General features: G+C 40.0%; 1 protein-coding gene across 2 annotated transcripts in view; it reads left to right on the top strand.

Annotated features, from left to right (window-relative positions):
- The window catches only part of kcnh6a (potassium voltage-gated channel, subfamily H (eag-related), member 6a), a 39,364-nt gene that overhangs the window by 2,295 nt on the left and 13,789 nt on the right, over positions 1-23,280 (top strand). For both annotated transcript variants that reach the window (XM_067415933.1, XM_067415942.1), the window contains exons 2-6: positions 1,211-1,441; positions 5,999-6,151; positions 7,531-7,634; positions 7,716-7,962; positions 14,869-15,071. In XM_067415933.1, coding sequence (XP_067272034.1) covers positions 1,211-1,441; positions 5,999-6,151; positions 7,531-7,634; positions 7,716-7,962; positions 14,869-15,071 — 938 coding nt within the window. The remainder of the gene's footprint in view (positions 1-1,210; positions 1,442-5,998; positions 6,152-7,530; positions 7,635-7,715; positions 7,963-14,868; positions 15,072-23,280) is intronic.

Below are 23,280 nucleotides of genomic sequence, written 5' to 3'. Positions count from 1 at the left end.
ATAATGAGTTTGATGCTGAGGGGCATTAAAGTACCTGTCACCAAACACAATTAACATTCAGAGATGGAGAAATAACACTGAGATCCAGAGATAAAAACAGGCAGTGTGTGTCCTGACTCCTTAGATGCACTGGTAAACATACCCTTGAATATATTTTAATTTGCTAAAAGGGGCCAATAAATATTTCCATTCCCTCTTATCTGCCTTAAGATCAACTGTTACTTCCACCTGTTGAAGCTGATGTGTGATTCAGCTCTTGCTGCAAAAATAGCACTGCTGTCATTAGATTTCCTGTTCATATCGGAAATACAGAAAACGTTCTGTATGATACAGGGAGAAGAAGGAGATAGAAAAAGCAGACACATGAAAAGACTAGACGTGAATCAAATCAATAGCATCCATTCAATCATCAATTGTGTGTACATTTTTTAAAATTAGAATAAACCTGGAAAAAAAGAGTTATAAAAAAGTTAAAAAAGTTATTTGTTAAAACTATGGTCTCAGTTTAGAATAGGGTCCAATTCTCTCTATTAACTAACTATTAGTGACATTTGCATCAAATTACTCCTAATTACTGTTTATTAATAATTCACCAATATCCTAATGCGTGCTAACAAGCAACTACTAACTAAAGTAATACAAAAATGAGACCTATTAGGTCGCTAATAATTGTAAAATTTACATTTTCACTAATTATCTCACACTTTTATATCGAGTACAACTATTTTTATCCTGGATTGTGGATAAAATATAGTTAAGACACAGGGAAGAAAACTAGTAACTCTCAGTAAGAAAGTGTGGTTATAAAAGTGATCACTTTTCATTTCTCTAACAGTTCTTTTGTATGTTGCTTTCAAACATGTTTATTTAAATACATCGTTCACAACCCTCTTGAACTAGATAAAATGTTTGTTTCATTATAACAGAAAAAAAGTTTGTTAATTCCATAATTTTTCATGTCAGATTGGGACAAGTTGTTTTAAATGCTGCAAGTTAAGTTATAGCTGTTATAATAATAGTTTAGGATAAGAAGAAGTTGCCTATTGTGACAACTTACCCTATAGGCCTATAATATGACAACATTTCTTACAAAAGTTGAGTGTGTTTTAAATGCACTTTTTAAATGTTTTTTTTTGTTTTTGTTTTTTTTACTGATAACAGTTGAAATGTTCGTGTTTATTAATTTCTTTCTTAACCCTTATCCGACCAGATCGTAAATTCCTGATTGCTAACGCCCAGGTGAAGAACTGTGGGATTATCTACTGCAATGAGGGCTTCTGTCAGATGTTTGGTTTCTCGCGGGCAGAGATCATGCAGCAGTCCTGTACGTGTCAGTTCCTGGTGGGGCCGGGCACTATGAAGAGCGCCCTGACACAGCTGGCACAGGCCCTGCTCGGCTCAGAAGAGCGCAAGGTGGAGATCCTGTACTACTCTAAGGAAGGTATGCTGGGCATGGCATGGATTTCACTTACACTTTCCTTATACACCAAAATAGGGCTTGAGACATGAAGACTGGATTAACGATGCTGAAAATATATAAATAAATATACATAAACAGAAACAGTCATTTTAATTTGTAATAATATTTCACAATATTCCATTTTTTTTTTTGTATTTTTGATCAAATAAATGCAGCTTTGTTGAGTGTAAGAGACAGTGTAAGACAGCCGCTGACTTTTATTTACAGCCGCTGACAATTACCTTGCCTTAAAGGAACTTAGAACTTAGGTTTTTAGTGGCATCTTTTGAATAGTTACCAGCATTTCACTGGAAAGACACAAGTGGCCATATCTACAAATCATTCTTTTATTCTATCTTCAGTTATGACACTGTTTCATTGAGCACACACACACACAAACATGGAGAGTAAAGGCCTGTTCACACCAAGAACGATAACTATAAAGACAACTAATAATGATTACTATGTTACTATGATTGGCTATGTTACCACAACGGCAGATGATATCGTTCTGTTTATTCTAATGCTGAAGTTCTGTTTGCTGCCACTTTAAATTCTTAAAGAGATAGTTCACCAAAAAATTCTGTCATTAATTACTCACCCTCATGCCGTTCCAAACCCGTTAGACCTTTGTTCATCTTGAGAAATTTCATTTTTGGGTGAACTAACCTTTAAAGCAGGATGGATTGGCTGTCTTTTTTTAAATAATTTTTGTTAGCTGAAAAAAAAAATGGTTCAGAAAGTGATTCCAGCGATGATCAAGCATTAGAATTAGTTCTGGCAGGTCAAGTCAGTTAAGCTCGCACCAGCTGATCCATGTATAAGGATATGACACATCACAGCATCCCTGTAGGCCACCTTCAGTATTATCAGAAGCTTAATCATGTTACTCAGGAGCTAATTACCCTCCTTCATCCCCAGCTCCTCCTCTTCTCCACAGACAGGACTTAGCCTTCTGGTATTCCTTTTCGAATCAGACTGTCATTTATCTTGATTATGTTGTTACATTCATTTATTGTCATAACGACCGTTAATGGTATCTGTAATACAGTTATGTTGGTTCTGTTTATTCTGTTTACCCTATAAGGGGATTATCGCTGCAATCCCTGATCTTTTCCATGCTAGGGCGGGGAGTTCTTGCACAGAACAGAACCAGACCACCAATCCAAAACTCAATGTTAATCGTCTTTGACGGTTGTGGTCCTGACAGAATTATTTGTCTGTGTCGTTATCGCTATAGTCATGATGTAGATTCCATTATTCTATTATATTTAGAGCGATTTTTAGAACTATATCTTTATTGCTATTGTTATGGTTAACCATCCCGTGGTGGACTGGCTTAATACAGAGACCTGTGTGACTAACAGAGCCACCTATTTCACAGGCACTCTCTTTAATTCTCCTCAGACAGGAACAGATGAATGGAGTCACTGGCTCTCTGCACGTCGTCGTTTAGTCAGTGTTTGTGCGTGTCTGCATTCATTGTAGCTCAGCTAGAAAGTAGACAGGTGTTCCTTCGGCCGGGAAGCAGGGCACAGATAGCATTACCATGACAACAGGACTCTAGAGACTCACACCCCTATCACTAAACTAATGCACTGAGCGCAGATGCACGCATAGGCTGACATGCACACACTCACACGTGCCACCACCCCTCTGTTCTTTTTATCCGTCACATATTTTAGTGGATACAGCATCTCGATCTGTGTCATAGTTGAGCTGGAGAATGAACAGCACCTTTGTGTGTGTGTGTGTGTGTGTGTGTGAGGGCAGGGTCTATATTTAGAGTGGTTGATGGCCTGCTTTAGTCAAGAGCTGAGGGGGGTCTGGCTGACTTTAATCATGCTGTTCTTTCCCTGGTTTTTCTGTCCTCCTTCCCGTCACTCCCTTCTCATTCCTTTGACTATCCCTCTCTGCTCTGCGTTCTCATTACTTTGGTTTGCATCTCGTTTATCTCCTTTAGTACCTTTCTGTTAATCGTCATGTCTGGGTTAAAAGTACAACTCACGATGCTTTGATTTCTCTCGTGCTCCATGCGCCTCATAAAGGGAGTATATGTTTAAAGCCTCATAGCCAAAATATAAGTGACCTCTAAATGTTCTCAGTGCATCTGTGTGTTTGTCTGAGAGGTTTGGAGACCAGGGAGTTTACCTATTAGAAATGATCCCCGGGGGTGAAAACACTTATACATGAACCGGATGTGGAAGTTAAATGACAAGTACTGGTGAGTTAGCAGATTGTCTTTAATTTGACATAAAACATCCACACAAGTTTTTCATCCACACTCCTGTTAAAAATTTGGGGTCAGTAATATTTTTTTAAAAAGAAGTCTTTGATGCCCAACAAGGGTGCATATATTTGATCGAAAATGTATCATCACAATGTAAAATAAATAGCTGTTTTCTATTTTAGGTCAAGTCACCTTTATTTATATAGAAGTTTATACAATACTGATTGTTTCATATAAAGCGGAAAATAATGGTTTAGTGATGCAAACACACTTGGCCATTATTCAGATGAAATCAGTTCAGTGATGATTCAGTTTTGTTCAATAACTGTGTAAAGTTCATGAATTATGAAACAAGTCAGTTCAGTTCTCCTCCGATAGTATTAGTGCAGTCAAATCAATGAGTGTCCACAACTAAGCAAGCCATAGGCGATAGTGGCAAAGAACTCCATCAGGTGACATAATAAAGAAACCAGGTTCAGTCGAGGGATCAGTTCTCCTTTGGCCAAATGAATGAACATGGATGGTGGGAATATGGTTCCGAGCTGCATCACAAGTCAGATTGTGGATTGATATATTTTCAAAATATTTAACCTAGTTTCTTCTAATTGAAGATCGGGATACATCACGCCAGCATTTGGTGGGAAGGAGTTGTAGCTGGCTATAGGAGTCTGTTGACTTGTCTGGTTCTCATAGTCTTTGCTGAGGATCTACACTGATGGTCTTCACAGGCGGTCTGTTTCTAGGTCTAGTCGTTGTGGTCATTCAGGGCTGCTTTGTGGTCATCTCTTTGTGCAGGTCTGGTCTGAATACGGCAACCTCGGGATAAGGATGAAACAGAGAGACTAATATAAGCGTAGATGCCATTATGGCAAGTACATTGAATGTTGTGAGAAGTGTTCCCGGGTCCTGATGACAAAGACTTGACAGAGCAGCCAATTCTAGGTTATTACTTGCAGAAGTTTTGGGTTTTTGGAATCTCTGTTTAGTTGTAGGAAATTACTAGTCATCCAATTTTTATAGCAGCAAATGCATTCAGTTATTTTTGTGAATTGGTATGTTTCGTAAGGGGACATAGAAATATAGAGCTGAGTTACATCAGCGTAAAAGTGAAACATGATACCATGCTTCCTAATGATATATCCCAAGAGTAACATATACAGTAACATATTAATTTAATTTAATTTAATTTAATTTAATTTAATTTAATTTAATTTAATTTAATTTAATTTAATTTAATTTAATTTAATTTAATTTAATTTAATTTAATATTCAGTTCAATAAATATGAGAACATTATAACAGTTTTTTTTAGTTTTTTTTTTTAAGTCATGCAAACATATACCAATCCACCCACCCTCCCAACTTAACCCAGCGGTCTCTGTGCAATGGGGTACATAATGCATGGAGATATTAACAGAAAAACAAAGCCACAGGATTTATTAAAGTATTAATGAGTCCTGATCATTACTTTGTCTAATATACTTGGATATCTTTTCAGCAGCTATAGTCCAAATCTTTAATGTAGAGATTTGTGCCAAGTTCACACGGGCCGTGGATAATTCCAACATTATAAGGTCCCGAAGCTGAAACCATCCAGGGAGTGAGGTGGAAGCCAGTGTTGTGCTAGCAGTTTTTTCGCAGATGTTAAACCGGCCAGCCAGATAATTTTTTGCAGTTCAGAGAAATTCAGCTGAGAGTCGTCATTCAGTAATAATACAGAGGGGCTTATGGGTATAGAACATTGAAGAATTTTTGACAGAGTAGCGCATACCTCCTTCCAAAAATTTAGATTTTTTTTTTTACATTCCCACACCATGTGGAAAAAGGATCCAAGTTGTTGGTCAGAGCACTTATCACAGAAGGGGTTAAAAGTGAAGTCAATACGATATCTTTTGAGTGGGGTCCAGTAAGTTCTGTGACAGAAGTTATAATGGATCATTTGGTGATTGGGATTTCTAGATGAAGTAAAAATGTTTTGCCACACTCTTTCCCATTCCATAATACCTTCCTCTATTATATCAAAGTTTTAAGACAGAAAATACACACACACACTGAAATAATGTTACAGCACTCCACAGTCTCCCCTTTTTTATGATTTATGTAAACTTGCAGACCCCCCGATCAGCAGCACCTGTGTGTGGGTGTCTTATTATGTGTTTGTGCAAGTGTGTTTCGGCTACTCACAGCCCTCACACTGGTATTTATAACAGCTCTTCATGAAAACTAAACTAAATTTCTGCTGTATTTTGTACATCTCTGCTTTCTGACATCCCTGTTAACTACATGACTTCTCTTTCTCTCCTGTCTCAGGGGTGTGTAGGCCATGTTTAGTTGACGTCGTTCCAGTAAAGAATGAGGAAGGAGTTGTAATCATGTTCATCCTGAACTTCCAGGAGCTTTTAGACTCTTCTATGAAAAAAGGTGGCATCAAACAACGGATGGCACACAGTTGGCTACAGGCAGGTGTGTGTGTCCCTTTCTCTGTGTAGAGAATCTTTCTATAACAGCATTAAAAGGAAGCACATTGACTGCTGTGCTTGGTGTGACTGTTTGTGTGTAGGTGTAGCCAGATGCAGTATTTGATAAAGGTAGTGTCAGATAGTTGTCAGTGTTCATGAGAAGTGCAAGTATGCTAGGCCATCTTTTCTGTTCAGTGTTGCATTTAACTTTTATTTTAGACTTGAGATGTATTTAGTTAACATGAGTTAAAAATGTATGAAACGACTTGTATTCGTTTTTAAATATATTATTATTATATATCATTATATTTCGTTATTTTAGATATTGCAAGTAATATTGTAATATTATTGATAACAATAATAGACATGCATATACAACAAATTTATATAAAATAAATAATAATATGTGAATTATTATCATGTTATTTAATTAAATTATATGTTGACAAATAAAATAAAAATTAAATGAATACATTTTTTATATTATTGTTATCATTAATTAAATAAATATTTAACGTTTTAGTATACAATATATTATTATTATTATTATTATTATTATTATTATTATTATTATTATTATTATTATTATTATTATTAAATAAGCAATATCACATGAGTAGCTGATATAGGTGCTGATACAGCACGGCTCTATATCAGCCGTGCTGCTATAGAGCAATATCGCATGGCTATGCGTGTGATATTTAATTTATACAACAGTTTGAATGTTGTAAATAAAGTGTGTGTATTTTAATAAGAAACAAAAACAGTGTGTTTTTAAAAACCCTCTTTTGTGAGGAACTGCGGAACTGCTATCACATGGCTGTAAAATCAGATTCGAGAACCAGAGAGAACTGTTGTGTAAATAGTCATTTTAACAATAATATTAATATTTAATATTAATCTTAATAAAAATATTAAATAAATTATAAAAATGAAATAAAATAATAAAATATTCATATTAAAATAAAATAAATATAATAAAATAAATTGTGATTATTATATTTAGTTATCTAACTAATTTGACAATTATCAAAGGTTTTTATCCTTTTTTTTTTTTAACTGAGCATCTTAGATTGGTAACCTTTTAGTCACCTGCCCAGTTTCATGCCTTAGTAATCTAATATATAAAAATCTAGACATCTCTTTAATATCTTAATATCTAGCTTATCCTAGACAGCAATGTATTTAAATTAGAGAAAAAAGGGGTCTTTCTTCACAGGTTTAATGCTCAGGTAATCATGCTCAGATTTGTCAGATTCTACTAAAAGGACCTGCCACCCTTCAGAACCAGAAAGATTAGAACTTGTTTCTCACCAGTTATGTCCTCTGAGCTTGAGCTGATATATCTTTCTTTTTAATGATTTAATTGTGTTTCTGTATCAGGTCAGAGACGTAAGATGAGGCTTAGAATGCCCTCTCTCCGTGTCAAACGGCAGCCATCCCTCCCTACGGACCACTTTGAGGGAGTAGTGGTGGACTACCTTCAGGTACACGCAGGCATATACTATACATACGTTTATATTCTCACAGACATGTGATCTACAGCTCTCCTCTTGTGTTTCCTGCAGCCCTCTCATGAAGAGGTGGCCCTGAAAGACCTCCAGATGTCTCCAGACAGCTGCTTAAAATCAGAGACCCAGGCCTTGATTCAGCAGACCCCCTCATGTGGCTTCTCGTCCCCACTCTTACGGCCCTCAGACCGGCTAGAGCCTGGCGGACCCCCTCTTAAGCACGGCCACTCCAGAGAGAGCGTTCACAGCTTGCGTCGAGCCTCCTCGCTGCATGACATCGATGGCATGAGGGACCAGTGGAGCGGTATGTGTTTGTGTTTGCAATCATCTAGTTCTTAAAACAGTCAAAACTTTATTACTTCTACCTTATCAGACAGTATTTGAAGGTAGAAAGACATCAAGGCAAGTTTGAATCCAAAGTCAGCATAGCATCTTCCTGTCTCTGTGTGATTTTCCTGTTGATTGAACAAATAAAGATGATATCTCATATCACAGATTAGAAGTTTATTTAGAAATATTTGTATTCAAGGTATGATTCTGCGTTTACCAAGTAATAGTCATTATAGTCATAGAATATTCTTTTGGATGTCTCTAAAACTTACTGGCATTTGTTCTAATCTAGATCATCAGATATGATTTAATGGGGATATAAAATGCTTAACAAGGCTTAATGTACTGAAATCGACATAGATGAACCCAGTTTCATTGCAAACAAAGCCATAATTCACAAAGATCCACTAAAAGGACCACACTCAGAATACAACACTGATTTTCTCTTAGAAGCAAAAAATATGAAGCTATAATAAAAACACACATCACATTTTTCCCTAATAGAAATAAATTATAAAGTAAGGGCTTAACATAAAATATTGTTTGATTTTTCTTGTCCTGTTTATGTGTTAAAGAAATGTTTAGGACACTGTAGCAAAGTTCGTGAATGTGAGGAAGGAAGAGGACACGGGGGTCGGCTAGACGGTTGTTGCGCTTTTATTTTGTAACTCAATAGTCAAACACACTCAATAGTGTGGCTTCTCTCAGACTCAAAACAATAGCGATCACTTCCGGGTCGGCACTTCCGGCTTCCGGCAACTCAGTCTCTGTATGGGTTTGGCAACAACCGTCCTGACTCTCTCTCCTCCTGGTCTCTGGTTCCGCTGGTGTTTTATCCCGTCTCCGCGCTCATTACTGGAACAAGAGACAGGTGTTATTAATCTGCGTCCAACCCACTCACTTACCGCTCGTCCCGCGGCCCTCTCTCCCGCTGCAGACCTCGCTGAACCACGCCCCCCTTGCCACATACCCCCACCGCCCGACTCAGGCCGGGGAGCCGTCCGGCCTGCAGCCCCCCCCCCCCCCCCCCCCATTTCTGGAGAGGAAATCGGCCACAGCCATCTGAGCACCCGGCCTGTGGACCACCTTGAACTTAAACGGCTGAAGAGCTAGATACCAACGGGTGATCCGCGCGTTGGTATCCTTCATCTGCAACAAGAAAGGGAGAGAAAAGTCAGGGGAGTGTAAAAGCGGCCCGCCACATAGAGCAGCCTTCACTTGGGTAAAAGCCTGTTGACACGGCTCCGTCCACTGGACCGTATCTGGTAGCCCCTTTCTAGTAAGATCAGTCAAAGGGCTGGTGAGGTCCGAATAATTTGGTATAAACCGTCTATAATATCCCGCCAGCCCCAAGAACTGTCTTACCTCCTTTTTGGTCTTGGGCCTCGGACAGGTTGCAATTGCAGCAGTCTTATCAATTTGGGGACGCACCTGCCCATGACCCAAGTGGAAGCCCAGATACCTTACTTCCACCCGCCCAATCGCACACTTCTTCGGATTGGCCGTGAGCCCCGCTCCCCTCAGCGACCTCAGGACCGCCCTCACATGCTGCATATGCCGCTGCCAATCGTGACTATAAATCACTATGTCATCCAGGTACGCAGCAGCATATGCAGCATGGGGACGCAAAATCCTATCCATGAGTCGCTGGAAGGTTGCGGGTGCCCCGAACAAGCCGAAAGGAAGCGTGACAAATTGGTGTAATCCAAACGGCGTGGTGAAAGCTGTTTTTTCTTTGGACAATGGAGACAAGGGGATCTGCCAATAGCCCTTTGTTAAGTCCAGTGTCGAATAAAATCGAGCCGTGCCTAACCGATCAAGCAGCTCGTCAACCTGCGGCATTGGATACGCGTCGAATTTCGACACAGCGTTCACCTTGCGGTAGTCCACACAGAACCTGACCGAGCCGTCTGTTTTGGGAACCAAAACTATCGGGCTCGCCCAGTCACTGTTGGACTCCTCGATTACTCCCATGTCGAGCATTGCGCCTAATTCTTCCTGAACTACTTTTTTCTTGTGTTCAGGCAAGCGATACGGCCGGCTGCGAACTACCACGCCCGGCTCGGTCTCGATATGGTGCTGAATCAAGTCGGTACGTCCCGGTAGGGGCGAGAACACGTCAGCGAACTCCGCCTGCAATTTCGATAAATCAGTGAGTTGTAACGGTGAGAGGTGATCTCCCCCAGGGGCCAACGCGACTGATTGCGCTTTAATGCTCGCCTCTGGCCCGAGATCATCCTCTCCCCCGATCACCGTTGCCAACAACACCGATTCCACCTCATTCCATTTTTTTAGCAGGTTGAGGTGGTATATTTGACGTGCCCCGTTCCTATCGGATCGTATCACTTCATAATCGAGCTCACCTATCTGTCGTGCGACCTCAAACGGCCCCTGCCACTTTGACATTAATTTTGAGCTCGACGTTGGGAGTAGATCGAGCACTTTCTCTCCCGGTGTGAATTTGCGTAGTTTAGTACCCCTATTATATGACCGGCTCTGGCGGTCCTGGGCTTGCAACAAATTCTCCCTAGATAGCCGCCCCAATGTGTGGAGTTTTGTTCGCAAGTCCATGACGTACTGAATTTCGTTTTTGGCCAACGAAGGCCCCTCCTCCCAAGTTTCTCGTAGGACGTCCAGCACCCCCCGTGGCTGCCGACCGTAGAGAAGCTCGAAGGGGGAAAACCCCGTGGAGGCTTGCGGGACCTCGCGCACAGCAAATAAGAGGGGTTCTAACCACCGATCCCAATTTTTGGCATCTTCCTGTACGAATTTACGGATCATGGATTTAAGAGTGCGATTAAATCGTTCGACCAAGCCGTCTGTTTGTGGGTGATAGACGCTGGTTCGAATGGATTTAATGCCCAATAATCCGTACAATTTGCTTAACGTGCGTGACATAAACGCCGTGCCTTGATCAGTGAGGATTTCCTTCGGAATCCCCACCCGGGAGATTAAACGAAACAGTGCGTCCGCAACACTCTTCGCCGAGATGTTGCGGAGAGCCACTGCTTCCGGATATCGTGTTGCGTAGTCCACGATAACTAGCGCAAAACGATGTCCGCGTGCGGATCGCTCTAATGGCCCGATGAGGTCCATCGCAATTCTCTCGAAGGGGACCTGCATTAATGGAAGGGGGCGCAATGGCGCTTTTGGGGCGGCCAGTGGATTCACCAACTGACATTCCGGACAAGACGCGCACCACCTGCGCACATTGTCATGAATGCCTGGCCAAAAAAATCGGGTCATTAAATGATTCAGCGTGGCCGCCTGTCCCAGGTAGCCCGCCATTGGGTTAGAATGAGCCGCCTGGAAAAGCATTTCCCGGCGGCTCTTTGGTACTAACAGCTGGGTTGTATCTAGCTTTGTCTGAGTGTCTTGGGTCACTCGATACAACCGATCCTTAATTATGGCAAAATATGGATACGAGACAGGCAAGGCAGGTTGGAGAGACTGACCGTCAATCGATCGGACCTGTTGGAAGGCATTTTTGAGGGTCTCATCTTGTGACTGCTCCAGCGGAAAGTCATCGCGGTCCGAGAGAATCAGTCTCTCGACCCCGCTCGGTTCCGCTGAAGCTGTCCTCAAGGGTCCCGTCTCAGTCTCCCCAAGCTGCACTCGCGCAGCCCCCCTCCGCGCCTTCTTCTCCCAAGCGGCATCCGCGCATAACGACCCCAATAACGCCGAAAAGGCGGGCCAATTTGTCCCCAGAATTAGCGGATGCCAGAGGTGTGGACTAACCGCCACCTCTACACTATGCTTTTTCCCCCGAAATTGTATCGTGACCGGGACAACCGGGTATTCCACCACATCCCCGTGCACACACCGCACCTTAACCACGCGGCTTGTATCCAATGCCCCAGGCTGCATCAGGCTTTGATGGATCGAGGTTTGGTTACATCCTGAATCCACCAAGGCCTGATATGTACCCCCCTTGATACTCACAGGAATTTGGTACTCTCCTGCCTGATCGGGGGTGGTCCGCTGGACGTTCGGGATCCGGATCATTGTTCCGATGTCCATCATCGGACATCGGTCCACAAAATGATCCGGATCGCCGCACCGCCAGCAGGCCAGCCCAGGCCTACCCGCCGCCCCGGCGGCGGGGAGTGGGTTGGAGGATGAGCGCGGAAAGGGGGCGGAACCAGAGCCATTGTCACTACCAGCCCCCAGCGGCCCCGCCCCCCTGGGCGGGACCCGCGAACTCCCAGACGGTCCAAGGCCCATCCCACCCCGGCCTCTGGGGGGGACGCGAGGAGGGCCTGGAGGGCGGGACCTGGGGAGAGGGACAGGTCGAGAGAGAGAGAGAGAGGGGGGAGAGAGAGAGGGAGAAGTTAATGGGGGTTCGCCGACCCCCGGGCACGCCACCAGGTGGTCCTCCGCCAAGTTGATGGCCGTCTCCAGCGACGTGGGCTGGTGGCACTGGACCCACTCGGCGGTCTTCCTGGGGAGCCGAGTGATAAACTGCTCCAGCACCACCAGATCGACAACATGGTCCACGTCGCTGCCGCCGGCCAGAAGCCATCTGCGGCACTCGTCCCGGAGCTGTTGGGCCAACGCGAAGGGTCGACCGGACTCACCGCACTCCAGGGACCGGAAACGCTGACGATGTTGTTCCGGGGTCCGGCCGACCCGCTGAAGGATGGCCTTCTTTAGATCATCGTAGTCCAGGAGGTTCGCGACCGGTAGTTGTTGCGCGGCCGCCTGGGCTTCTCCAGATAGTAGGGGGATGAGGCGCACCGGCCACTGTGCCCGGGGCCACCCGCAGGCCTCCGCGGCTTTCTGGAATAGGTCCACGAAGGCCTCGGGGTCGTCTTCCGGCCCCATCTTCTGGAGGGGCACGTGAACCGGTGCGCTGGCCCGTGCGGCGACCTCGGCGCGAACCTCCCGGTCCATCCAGCTCCGGAACTGCTCGCGGTCCTCTTGCTGGCCTTGGACGATCGCCTCGAAGCGGCGCTCCTGTTCGGTCCGAAGGTCCAGCAACGCCTGGTGGTGTTCTTGGTGGAGGACCGCGAGGGAGTTGATGACATCCGCAAATGGCGAGGCGGAGGGCGTTGTCATGGCGGCGGCACTGTCCTACTTCCTTCCCGGGTTTCGGCACCAGTGTAGCAAAGTTCGTGAATGTGAGGAAGGAAGAGGACACGGGGGTCGGCTAGACGGTTGTTGCGCTTTTATTTTGTAACTCAATAGTCAAACACACTCAATAGTGTGGCTTCTCTCAGACTCAAAACAATAGCGATCACTTCCGGGTCGGCACTTCCGGCTTCCGGCAACTCAGTCTCTGTATGGGTTTGGCAACAACCGTCCTGACTCTCTCTCCTCCTGGTCTCTGGTTCCGCTGGTGTTTTATCCCGTCTCCGCGCTCATTACTGGAACAAGAGACAGGTGTTATTAATCTGCGTCCAACCCACTCACTTACCGCTCGTCCCGTGGCCCTCTCTCCCGCTGCAGACCTCGCTGAACCACGCCCCCCTTGCCACAGACACTAAGCCACCTTTTTATACACTATTGTTCAAAAGTTTGGGGTCTGTTTTTAAAAAAAAATGCTGAACACATTAACACAAACATATTTCTATTTAAATTAAATGCTGTTCTTTTGAACATTCAAGTCATCAAAGAAAAAATGTATATGTGGGTTTCCACAAAAGCTCTAAAGCGGAAAAACTGTTTTCAACATTGATAATAATAAGAAATGTTTCTTGAGCAGCAAATCATCATTTCAGGAATGGAGTTATCAGTTTTGGAGTAATTGTGCTGCAAATTTTATTTTTTTATTTTAGGAATTCAATTTTAAAATATATTAAAATAGAAAACTGTTATAAATGATAAATTGTGATAGATGTCATATTGTGAGATATAAACGTGCAAATAATTAGATGATAATAACTTAAATATGAAATATGATATGAAAAATGAAACAAAAATTGTGAGACGTAAAGTGAGAATGACCTTTTTTGTTTCCTCGGTGATGGAAACCAGCTTCCATAATTCCACTTTCCAATAGGGTGCAACATATTTGGTCTTCCTAAGCCGCTGTGTCAGTATGTTTACCAATGTGAAACTGTTTCCTCTAACAGACTTTTACAGTGGAGAAAACGCCGTAAACATTATTGTTGTCGTAAACATTATTGTTTTAAATGATAAGTCTGAGAATTTAAATATGTCCGACACGAGCGGAGACACCCCATGCGGGCTTGAGTGGAACAGATGGTTGTCAGCTTATTGCTGCATGGGGCCTTGTTTGATCAGCTCTTTCATCTCTTAGCTGTGATTAAACAGGTGTACCATTGACAGAATACAGAAAATGCTTTTGATGGAAAATGAGCATTATATTTTAATGTATTCTTGACTACATAACAAGTCAAAACTAATTAGCTTAAAATATAAGTAGCATTTGATAAAAATGAGCTAGTGTGCTTTTCTAAAGGAGTCCATGGAACAGCGCCAAAAATCAGCACAAAGCGTAATGTCTTAATGTGCATAACAAAGAGGCCCATTCGAACATGTTAAACTGTATCATTTAAGTCTCTGTAAGTCCAGAATAAGACTTGACAGGCCTATTTCTGTAGCTGTAGCCCTAATCAATGCTTTTGTGCAACTGTGATTACCCTCAGCCACCCCTGATGCATTTGCCGCACTGCATGTGTGTGCGCAAGCTCTAAAGAGTTTATTCTGTCCCTATACAGGTGTCCAAATGACTCATATGTCTATAATAACATGTTTTCATTATTGCATACAAACAGTGACATAGACCGCAATGTAATTAGCAGACGTATACAGGATGGCAATGCAAATCACATGGCATGGCATTGTTTTAATCAAGCCCTGTGTTTTTCACTACTGTGATGAAAGCTTACTAGAGGATGTAATATTTCTTTCTCAGATCTGAAGCCCAGTAATTTAAACTCCACCTCAGACTCCGATTTGATGCGGCACCGCGCCATTGGCCACATCCCTCAGGTGACAATATCCTTTGGCTCGGACCGTCTCAGACCACCTTCCCCCACAGAGATAGAGATCATAGCGCCCAGCAAGATTAAAGACCGCACGCAGAACGTCTCAGAAAAGGTCACTCAAGTCACGCAGGTAATATGAAAAAGTACTTGACAGCACAGTAATGTATTTCATACACATTTTCATGCAAATGTATTCTTGACTGATTCAGTCATTTGTTCCTTTTCTTTGTGTTTCCTTAGTGAGGCCTATAGTGATTTTGCCATTTCATTTATTTTATACCCTATGATTTATGTATGATATTGTTGCTATACAATATCATAGATATGAGAGGAAAATCTGTCAAGAAAATGCGATGATAGCATTTGACATTTGATTGTTTTACACGCCTTTACAGCCCTTACAGACTTTATTTCACTTAATGTACTACATTAACTTTGTCATTCAAGTTATTTCCATGGAAATATATATTTAAAATTATGCAAACATCTGTATACACACAAGAACTGGTTGCACTAGTTGACATCACAAAAGCTTTCACCCATCTTCATCAGCCAATGAAAAGGTTGATGACATCATCTACATGATTTACTATTTTGTAACATCTCCACACAAGCAGTTAGTGACCTATTTATAGGGGACCACTGAGTCCTGTGCTGATGTGGGCAGTGCTTATTGGGCTGTTGTGTAGGGAACGGACACACACTGACACACTTTTCCAACCCCTGTATGTTATGTGTGATTATAGCTTTGAATTGGGTGAACTGGAATGTGTTCAAGCTACTGTACATTATGCTTCTCATAATGACTGTGAAGATTGTGTGGGCTCCTCGTGCCATGGTCTAAAAACTTGAAAGATTGTCTTCAGAGGTTAGGGATAAAGAGTGCAGAGTACTAAAAAGAGGGGTGCAGTACAGCAGAGAAAATGACGAGAAGAATCAAAGAAAGACAGGGAAAATGACAGAGACAAAGAGATTGTATTGGTGACGTCTCTCTCCATGGACACACGTGGGAGACTGTGTGTTGTCCTACCAGTGGAAAAATCAATCATGCCGACAAATCTACTGCCAGCTTGCACATTCCAATCATAAAGCCTGTACGTGTGTCTGTATTCCTTTTAATGAGGCATATGACACATTCCAACAGGTGAACTGAACATTTTTTCCCCATTCTTCCTAATTGTCTGTTTTCCTTCTTTAATAATAGTTTTTATTTATATATTTTTCTTTAAGCCTCCACTTATAACTTTCTTGATACATTTGAGTAAGTTCACAAACTATTATTTAAACTGTTGGTCCTTTAAAAAAAAAAAAAAAAAAAAAAAGTCATTTACTCACCATTGTGTTGTTCCCATCTTTTAATTTCCTCAGTGAAACACAGAGGATATGTTGAAGAATGTTCTTAACCAAACAGTTTTGGTGACTCTATTGGCTTCCATTTCATTGGCAAAAATAAAAATAACGCTTAGATAATGCTCAAAATCTTTTCATACAGGTTTGGAATGACATTTGGCCTTTGACATTTAAGGGCATTTTAATTTGCGTGAGCATGACCCGTATGCGAATGACTGTGTGTGTGTGTGTGGATGTGTGTGTGTGTGTGTGTGTGTGTCTCGTTGCTCTCTGCTGGTGACCTTGGCTTCTAGGGCTAATGGAAGTAGAGGGCAGTGACAGCAGGGGCCAAAGATACACTGACTGTGTGCTTCTCTACTCGCACACACACACACACAAACACACATCTGTCAAAAGTGTGCATGCAAGCACACTCTCTCTGGTCCTCTCTACCAACTCTCTCATTCTCTCTTTCTGTCTCTTTCTACCTGCTCTTTCTCTTTCTGTGTAATAGTCACACAAATCTTTTTTAGAACACTACCCCTAAACTAAACTCTCATATTTTTTTTGCATTTTGCTTTTCTTTTTATACATTATTTAGCATGTTCACTGAACCACTTTTAGGATGCTAATATGAGTAACTAGTGTGCAGCTTTTGTATGACTAGTTGAGTGTTTACTTGATGTTACGGTACACGTATTAAGGCATATGTGCAGTCTGTGTTTGGCATTACGTCCTGAGGTAGAACAGACAATTTCATGGCTTGATAATTGGACTTCGATTTGACACTGAGCAAGAAGGGAAATGATCATCTGCATTGATCAATGTCGTTATTGATTTGTCTATATAACATGACGTTCCTAGTTATGTGACTAGCTGTACTGTTTTTAGTAGACTGGTTCACATGTGAGAAGCATTAGCCTTTGAATGAAATATGATGATGAACTCTGTAGGTCGTGGGGTCCTACAATCACAGAAAAAAACCCTAGAAATATTAGCGAGGTCATGGAAAAGTTCTGTAGTCAGTTGGAGCCTTTGGGCAGCTCTGACATATGGTGCAGATGCGCTTTTGGCGACCCAAGTTCAAGTACTGGCTCAAGGTCCTTTCTCGGCCCTGCTTCTCTCTCTCTCTCTCTCTCTTATTATCGGTGTTTCCTGTGTCTCCTCTTACTTTAAGATTTTTTTTGTTTCTTTGTTCATTTTTTAAAGAATTTTCAAAAGTATGCACACCAAGGCGGCATTTGTTTGAACACATACAATCAAAAGCAGGAACATTATTTTTCTGTTTCAGTATGTTTTAAAATGTCTTTTATTTCTGATATCTTTATTTTCAAATGCTCCTTCAGAAATCATTGCTTAATATTTTGTGGTATTGTGTAATATTTTTTCTTTTCAAAAGAACAGTATTTCTTTGAAATGGAAATGTTTACTGTCACTTTTGATCATTTGGATGTTTCCTTGCTGAAGTTTTTTTTTGTTTTCTTTTTTATTAAAAAGTCTGGCCTCATTTTACATTAGGTGGCTTTAACTACTATGTACTTACGTTATAAAAATAAGTACAATATACTTATTGTGTTCATATTGTATTGCAAAACACTTTTGCTTATATAGAGGTGGGATACAGGTAAAGTTAAGGACAGGTGTGGTGGTATAGGTAAGTTAAATGTAACTACAGAAATGAATTACAGATGTAATTACATGTAGCTATGTAAGTACAATGTAAAAACATGTTTTTATACTCAATAAGTGCATTGTATCAAATTATTAATTAAAATGTCAGTACATAGTAGTCAAGGCCACCTAATATAAAGAGGGTCCAAAATTCTTACCCCAAACTTTTACATGTTAGTGTATACAAAAATCTAGAAAGACAAGTAAAATCATGTTCCCGGGTTCCTGCTTTTACTTCAGTTAAACTCAGTCATCATCAAGAGCAACATGGCATTATTTATCTAATAATTTCTCTAATAATAAGTGTGAATAGGCATGTGACATAAGCACGCCACAGTCCTGCTGCAGAGGGCAAATGCATTGACATAGCGCCTCTCAGAATATCAGTGCCAAGCATATAAAGTGTAGTTACAGTGAAACTGATCAATACGTGTACATCATTTACACCAATTTACTTCCTGTACAAAATTAAACATTTTATATTGAATTTGAGATTTTCATTATATTTTACACTATAATATGTTTAAATAATAAAACTATTAAAAAAAGAGGAGTACAAAATGAGTTTCAGAGCTTGTGTGTGCACATAAGTGCAAACAGTCTGTTACATTTTTTACATTTTTTGTAATGCCTGTATCACATTCATATTCTGTGTACGCAGTCGAATCTTTATGCAAATAGGATGGCTGTTGTCCGTTCCACACCTTTATCAGTATGTGTGTGTGTGTGTGTGTGTCCATGAGGAAAAAGAGAGCGAGCGTGGAAGGGCGGTGTTTCCCTGTGTCAGTGCTCTGTGTGTCTGTCTCAGCACTGCTCAGAGAATGCCACCATGAGCTTGAAACAGAAACTTAAGCCTGTAAGTACCAGACTTGCCTTGACCTTTATTTATCTCCTCTTCATCCGCTCTTTCTTTTCTTACCTTCGCTGCTTTGTGTTTCTCTTCCACTCTGCTTGATTTTCACCTCCCACACCTGGTTGAAAAAAAAAGGTCAGGACCTGGAAGGATTTGGCTGACAGCTGATGCCACACACATAGATCACTGTTAATGGTGTTGTTTCAGTATCAGGCTCTGGTGACTTTTTGACTCGAGACATATGCAAACTGAGACATGTTTTTGCCTAAGGACAATGTTCCTTTATTTAGCCTTATAGTGTGATTGTCTTTATTTTTGTTTTGTCTTTGTGCCGTTCGCCGTATGGTCCTTTTATTTGTAGCAGTGGGCTTTTATTTTGCCTTATTTCGGCTTTATTTCTTTGTTTTGTCCTCGTGCCGTTCACCGTATGTTCATGTTTTTGTAGTAGTGGCTTGTAGTTACATCTCTGTAGTTTACTTTAGTTTGTTTTTTTATTTTTTCTGTTTAGTTTTTTATTGCTCTTGGATTGTTGCCTTTTTTTTGCTTTATTTTGTTGCCCTTCCCAATTGTTTTAGTTTTGTCAGTTGTGGTATCATGTGAACACATCCTTTCATTTTGCTTTACTTTGTTTTTCCGTTCTTCTCTCCATTCATCTTGTTTTTGTTTTGCTTGTTGAAGTGCAACGTTGCGTGCTGTAACATTTTCTTCAGGGCACTCATTTTTATTATTATTTATTAATACAAACAACAGATAGTGCCAAAGACTTGTCATGGAAATGTTACATTGACCTTAGCTACAAGATAAACTGTTAGTGAAGTTTTGCACAGTGTATGTTTTACTTTTGATAATCTCAGTGTGTCACACAGAGTTTTTAGCTGTGATCAGCGTGCAGACAGTGGCAATGGATTTGCCTGGTTCCATCATTATGAAACGGAGTGTTAGATTATATCAATAAGCACAGATATCTCGCTCCAGTGAATTCGTGTATGTGCATGTGAGCACCTTCTGTCATTAGGATCTCACTAGCACATGGATTTGAATGTTCGCTCACACGGCATGTTTGTGTTTGTGTGTCCCCTGACATGTGCAGACTGATAAGAGAGGACTGTGACACCGCATGATGAGTAAATGTTGATACAGTTACATAATGTATATAAAATATGCACAGTGTATTAAATCTGAACATATTTGCATTAGATTAATCCTCAAATTGAGGATGGACATATTTGTGTTTTGATGACTGCATAGTATAAAAATTTGAATTTTTAGTCCTGACAGAAATATGAGGCTGCAGTATAGTATCTGTGAGCTGTTCATAACCACTTTTCAGGGTTGCTGGCTTCTTTTTGCCACTTTTAATTCAGCAATAAGATGGTGTGTGTGTTTGTGTGTGTGTGTGTGTGTGTGTGGGGGGGGGGGGGTATACACAATATACACTATATTGCTCTGCTCTAATTCATCTTAAAGGTGTTCTATCGGTGTAGGTCAGGACTCTCTTCATACCAAACTTGCTTATCCATGACTTTACAGACCTTGTTTTGTGCACTGGTGAACAATCATGTTGGAAAAGGAAGGGGCCATCCCTTAAATTGTTCCCAAGTTAGGAGCCTGAAACTGTCCAAAAATGTTCTTGTTACGCTTAAGCAATACAAGTTCCTTTCACTGGAACTAAGGGGCCAAGCCCAACCCCCTGAAAAACAACCCCACACCACAATCCCCCCTCCACCAAACTTTACACATCACACAATGCTTTTAGGTAAGTACCGTTCTCCTGGCAACCACCAAACCCTGACTCGTCCATCGTATTGCCAGACAGAGAAACGTGATTGGTCATTTCAGAGAACACATCTCCACTGCTCTAGAGTCTAGTGGTGGTGTGCTTTACACCATTGCATCTGACAATTTGCATTGCACTTGGTGATGTAAAACTTGGATGCAGCTGCTCGGCCATATAAACCCAGTCCATGAAGCTCTCTACGCACTGTTCTTGAGCTTATCTAAAGACAACACAAAGTTTGGAGGTCTGTTGACTCTGCAGAAAGTTGGCCACACTGTAAAAAAAAAAATGTAAAAAAACGGTAAATGACTGGCAGCTATGGCTGCAAAACAAAAACTGTAAAATTAAAGTAAAATATCTTCATTCAAATAAAGTGCTAAAACAATATTTTTACAGACATTTACATTAAAAGATTTAGTGAAAAAAACTGTTATTTTACCTTTAACGTTTTTTAAATACAGTGTTAAACTGTAATTTTACAGATTTTCTTTGTTTAAATAAAGTTGTTTTACTTTAATTTTATGTTTTTTGTTTGGCAGCCATAGCTGCCAGTCATTTAACCGTTTTTTAATGATTTTTTTAAAAGTGTAAAACTGTTCTTTTACAGATTTTTCCTAGATTATAATGATCAAACACCATCAATAAAGTGATAGTAGGCTACTAAAAATTCTGCAGAATAACAGTTATTTTACAGATTATTACAATAAAAAAAAACATTCAATAAAGTGTTAAAGCATGCTCAAGATTGTAAATTTACAGTTTTATTTTGTAAGACAAAACAATACAATACACAATACATTTAATGAAAAAATACAAAACTGTCAAGATTGTCACTGTTTCACTATTGATTCTAAAATTTCTATTATTCAGATATACATTTATGTAAACAAATTCTTCACAAACAATTTCTCAGAGCGCCCAGGAGGAATTGAAAAACTAGAAATTGAATTTAGCTTGTAAGGTATAGGGTTACTAATTTACATGAGCAGTCCTATTGCAGATCAGAGGCCGCGCCTGAACGCTCCACCAGCAACGGCTGTAAATTCAAACCTGAGCGCGTGAGCGGTAGAAGGCGCACACTGCTGTCATTGGCCAGATTTCTGGATGACGGTCAGAATGACCAATCACGCTCAAATTTACATGGAAACGACTTGTTTTAAACTACAGTTAGCAAGTGTGTATATTTATTTTTATTTGCAGTTATATTTTAATTTAATTTTGTCAAATGGTGTTTTGTGGTTTGGGCAGAGGCCTGGAAGTTTCAACCTGAAGAGCAGTGCAGATTTGTACTCTTTAAAAACAGATTCTTGTTTGATATAGTTTGCTATATAGTTTGCTATATTTGTACGAAGAATTACAGTGTTTGAATGTAAAAAAAAAAAATACTCATAAACTGTAAAAAAAGAAAAGAAAAAAAAGAAAGAAAGAAAGAAATTAAGAAATGGTCAAGTGACAAAATTAAAGAGAAAAAAACTGTTTTCTCTAAACCTTTTAATGTAAATCGTTTTTGCACTTTATTTGAATTGAGATATTTTATTTTAATTTTATGTTTTTGTTTGGCAGCCATAGCTGCCAGTCATTTGACCATTTTTTGTGATTTTATTTTTTACAGTGTAATTATAAAACTAATAATATTTACTTTAAAATGACAAATAATAATGTTAAGTTGTTAGGATGGACATAAACCTTTAATATAATGAGCTTAAGATTTTATTACTGATTATTTTTGTTATTTTACATACATTTGTATAAATACTGTATGAATACTGTATAAATAATACAGTGATTTTTCTGTATAAAAAAAGAGAATTACTATTTGTAATTAATTATATAATCCCTAAAATAACAGTCAGATTGTTTATTTACAGATATTGTTTGTATTTTTACATAGTTTTAAACGTAATTCAATGTTACAAGAAAATACTGTAAAAAAAAAAAATTAGTTTAATTTTTTTCCGTTAAATTAGGATTATTTGTTGATCTGTTTATTTTTATGCCGATTATTACCTTATGATAATGGAAAACGGTTTTAGCGTGTTTATGTAACCCCACACGTCGTTTGTTTATTAAGCATTATCGGTTTAAAATGTAAACGCGCTCTTTAATTACAAAATCTGTAATCATTTAGCAATGGTCCATATGAGGAAAAATGATTAATAAACATACAGTATAATGTTGTAATGTATATTTTGAAAGGTTTATGTGATATGCAGGGGTAGAATCAGAGCACACTGTAAAATGTTATGTTATGACAAAAACATTTCAAAATGAGTTAAGCAATTAAAAAATATATTAGTTATAGAAGATTCAAAACACTTTTGTATGTATTTTAATCATCCAAGTTGATTTTTATTTAATTTTTTTTTTTTACAGTGTATAGGAAATATTATTAGCTCAGTATACAAACAAGTATATGAATAGTTCCTTATTCTGTGATGACAGATGAAACTGCCAAAAATGATAAGAGACTTTCTGAACAACTTTTGGCAATGGCTATTTACAATGTTAAAACAAGAAAGAAAAAATATGTATGCTGTTTACATAGATCACTATACTGTTTGCATCACAAATAGCAACACATAGTGTTTTGTTTACACTATAGGTGCAAATATTAATAGATAAGTAAAAAGCTATTTGAACTAAAAGTAAAACACCTGATATGTGGTGGGCAGAGTTAATCAAAAATCTATTTTGCGCTTATTGTAAATA

This window comes from Pseudorasbora parva, chromosome 2, assembly GCF_024679245.1.
Source record: "Pseudorasbora parva isolate DD20220531a chromosome 2, ASM2467924v1, whole genome shotgun sequence".
NCBI classification, from domain to species: domain Eukaryota; kingdom Metazoa; phylum Chordata; class Actinopteri; order Cypriniformes; family Gobionidae; genus Pseudorasbora; species Pseudorasbora parva.
The sequence above is the reverse complement of the archived record's forward strand: the minus strand, read 5'-3'. Positions and strand labels throughout refer to the sequence as shown.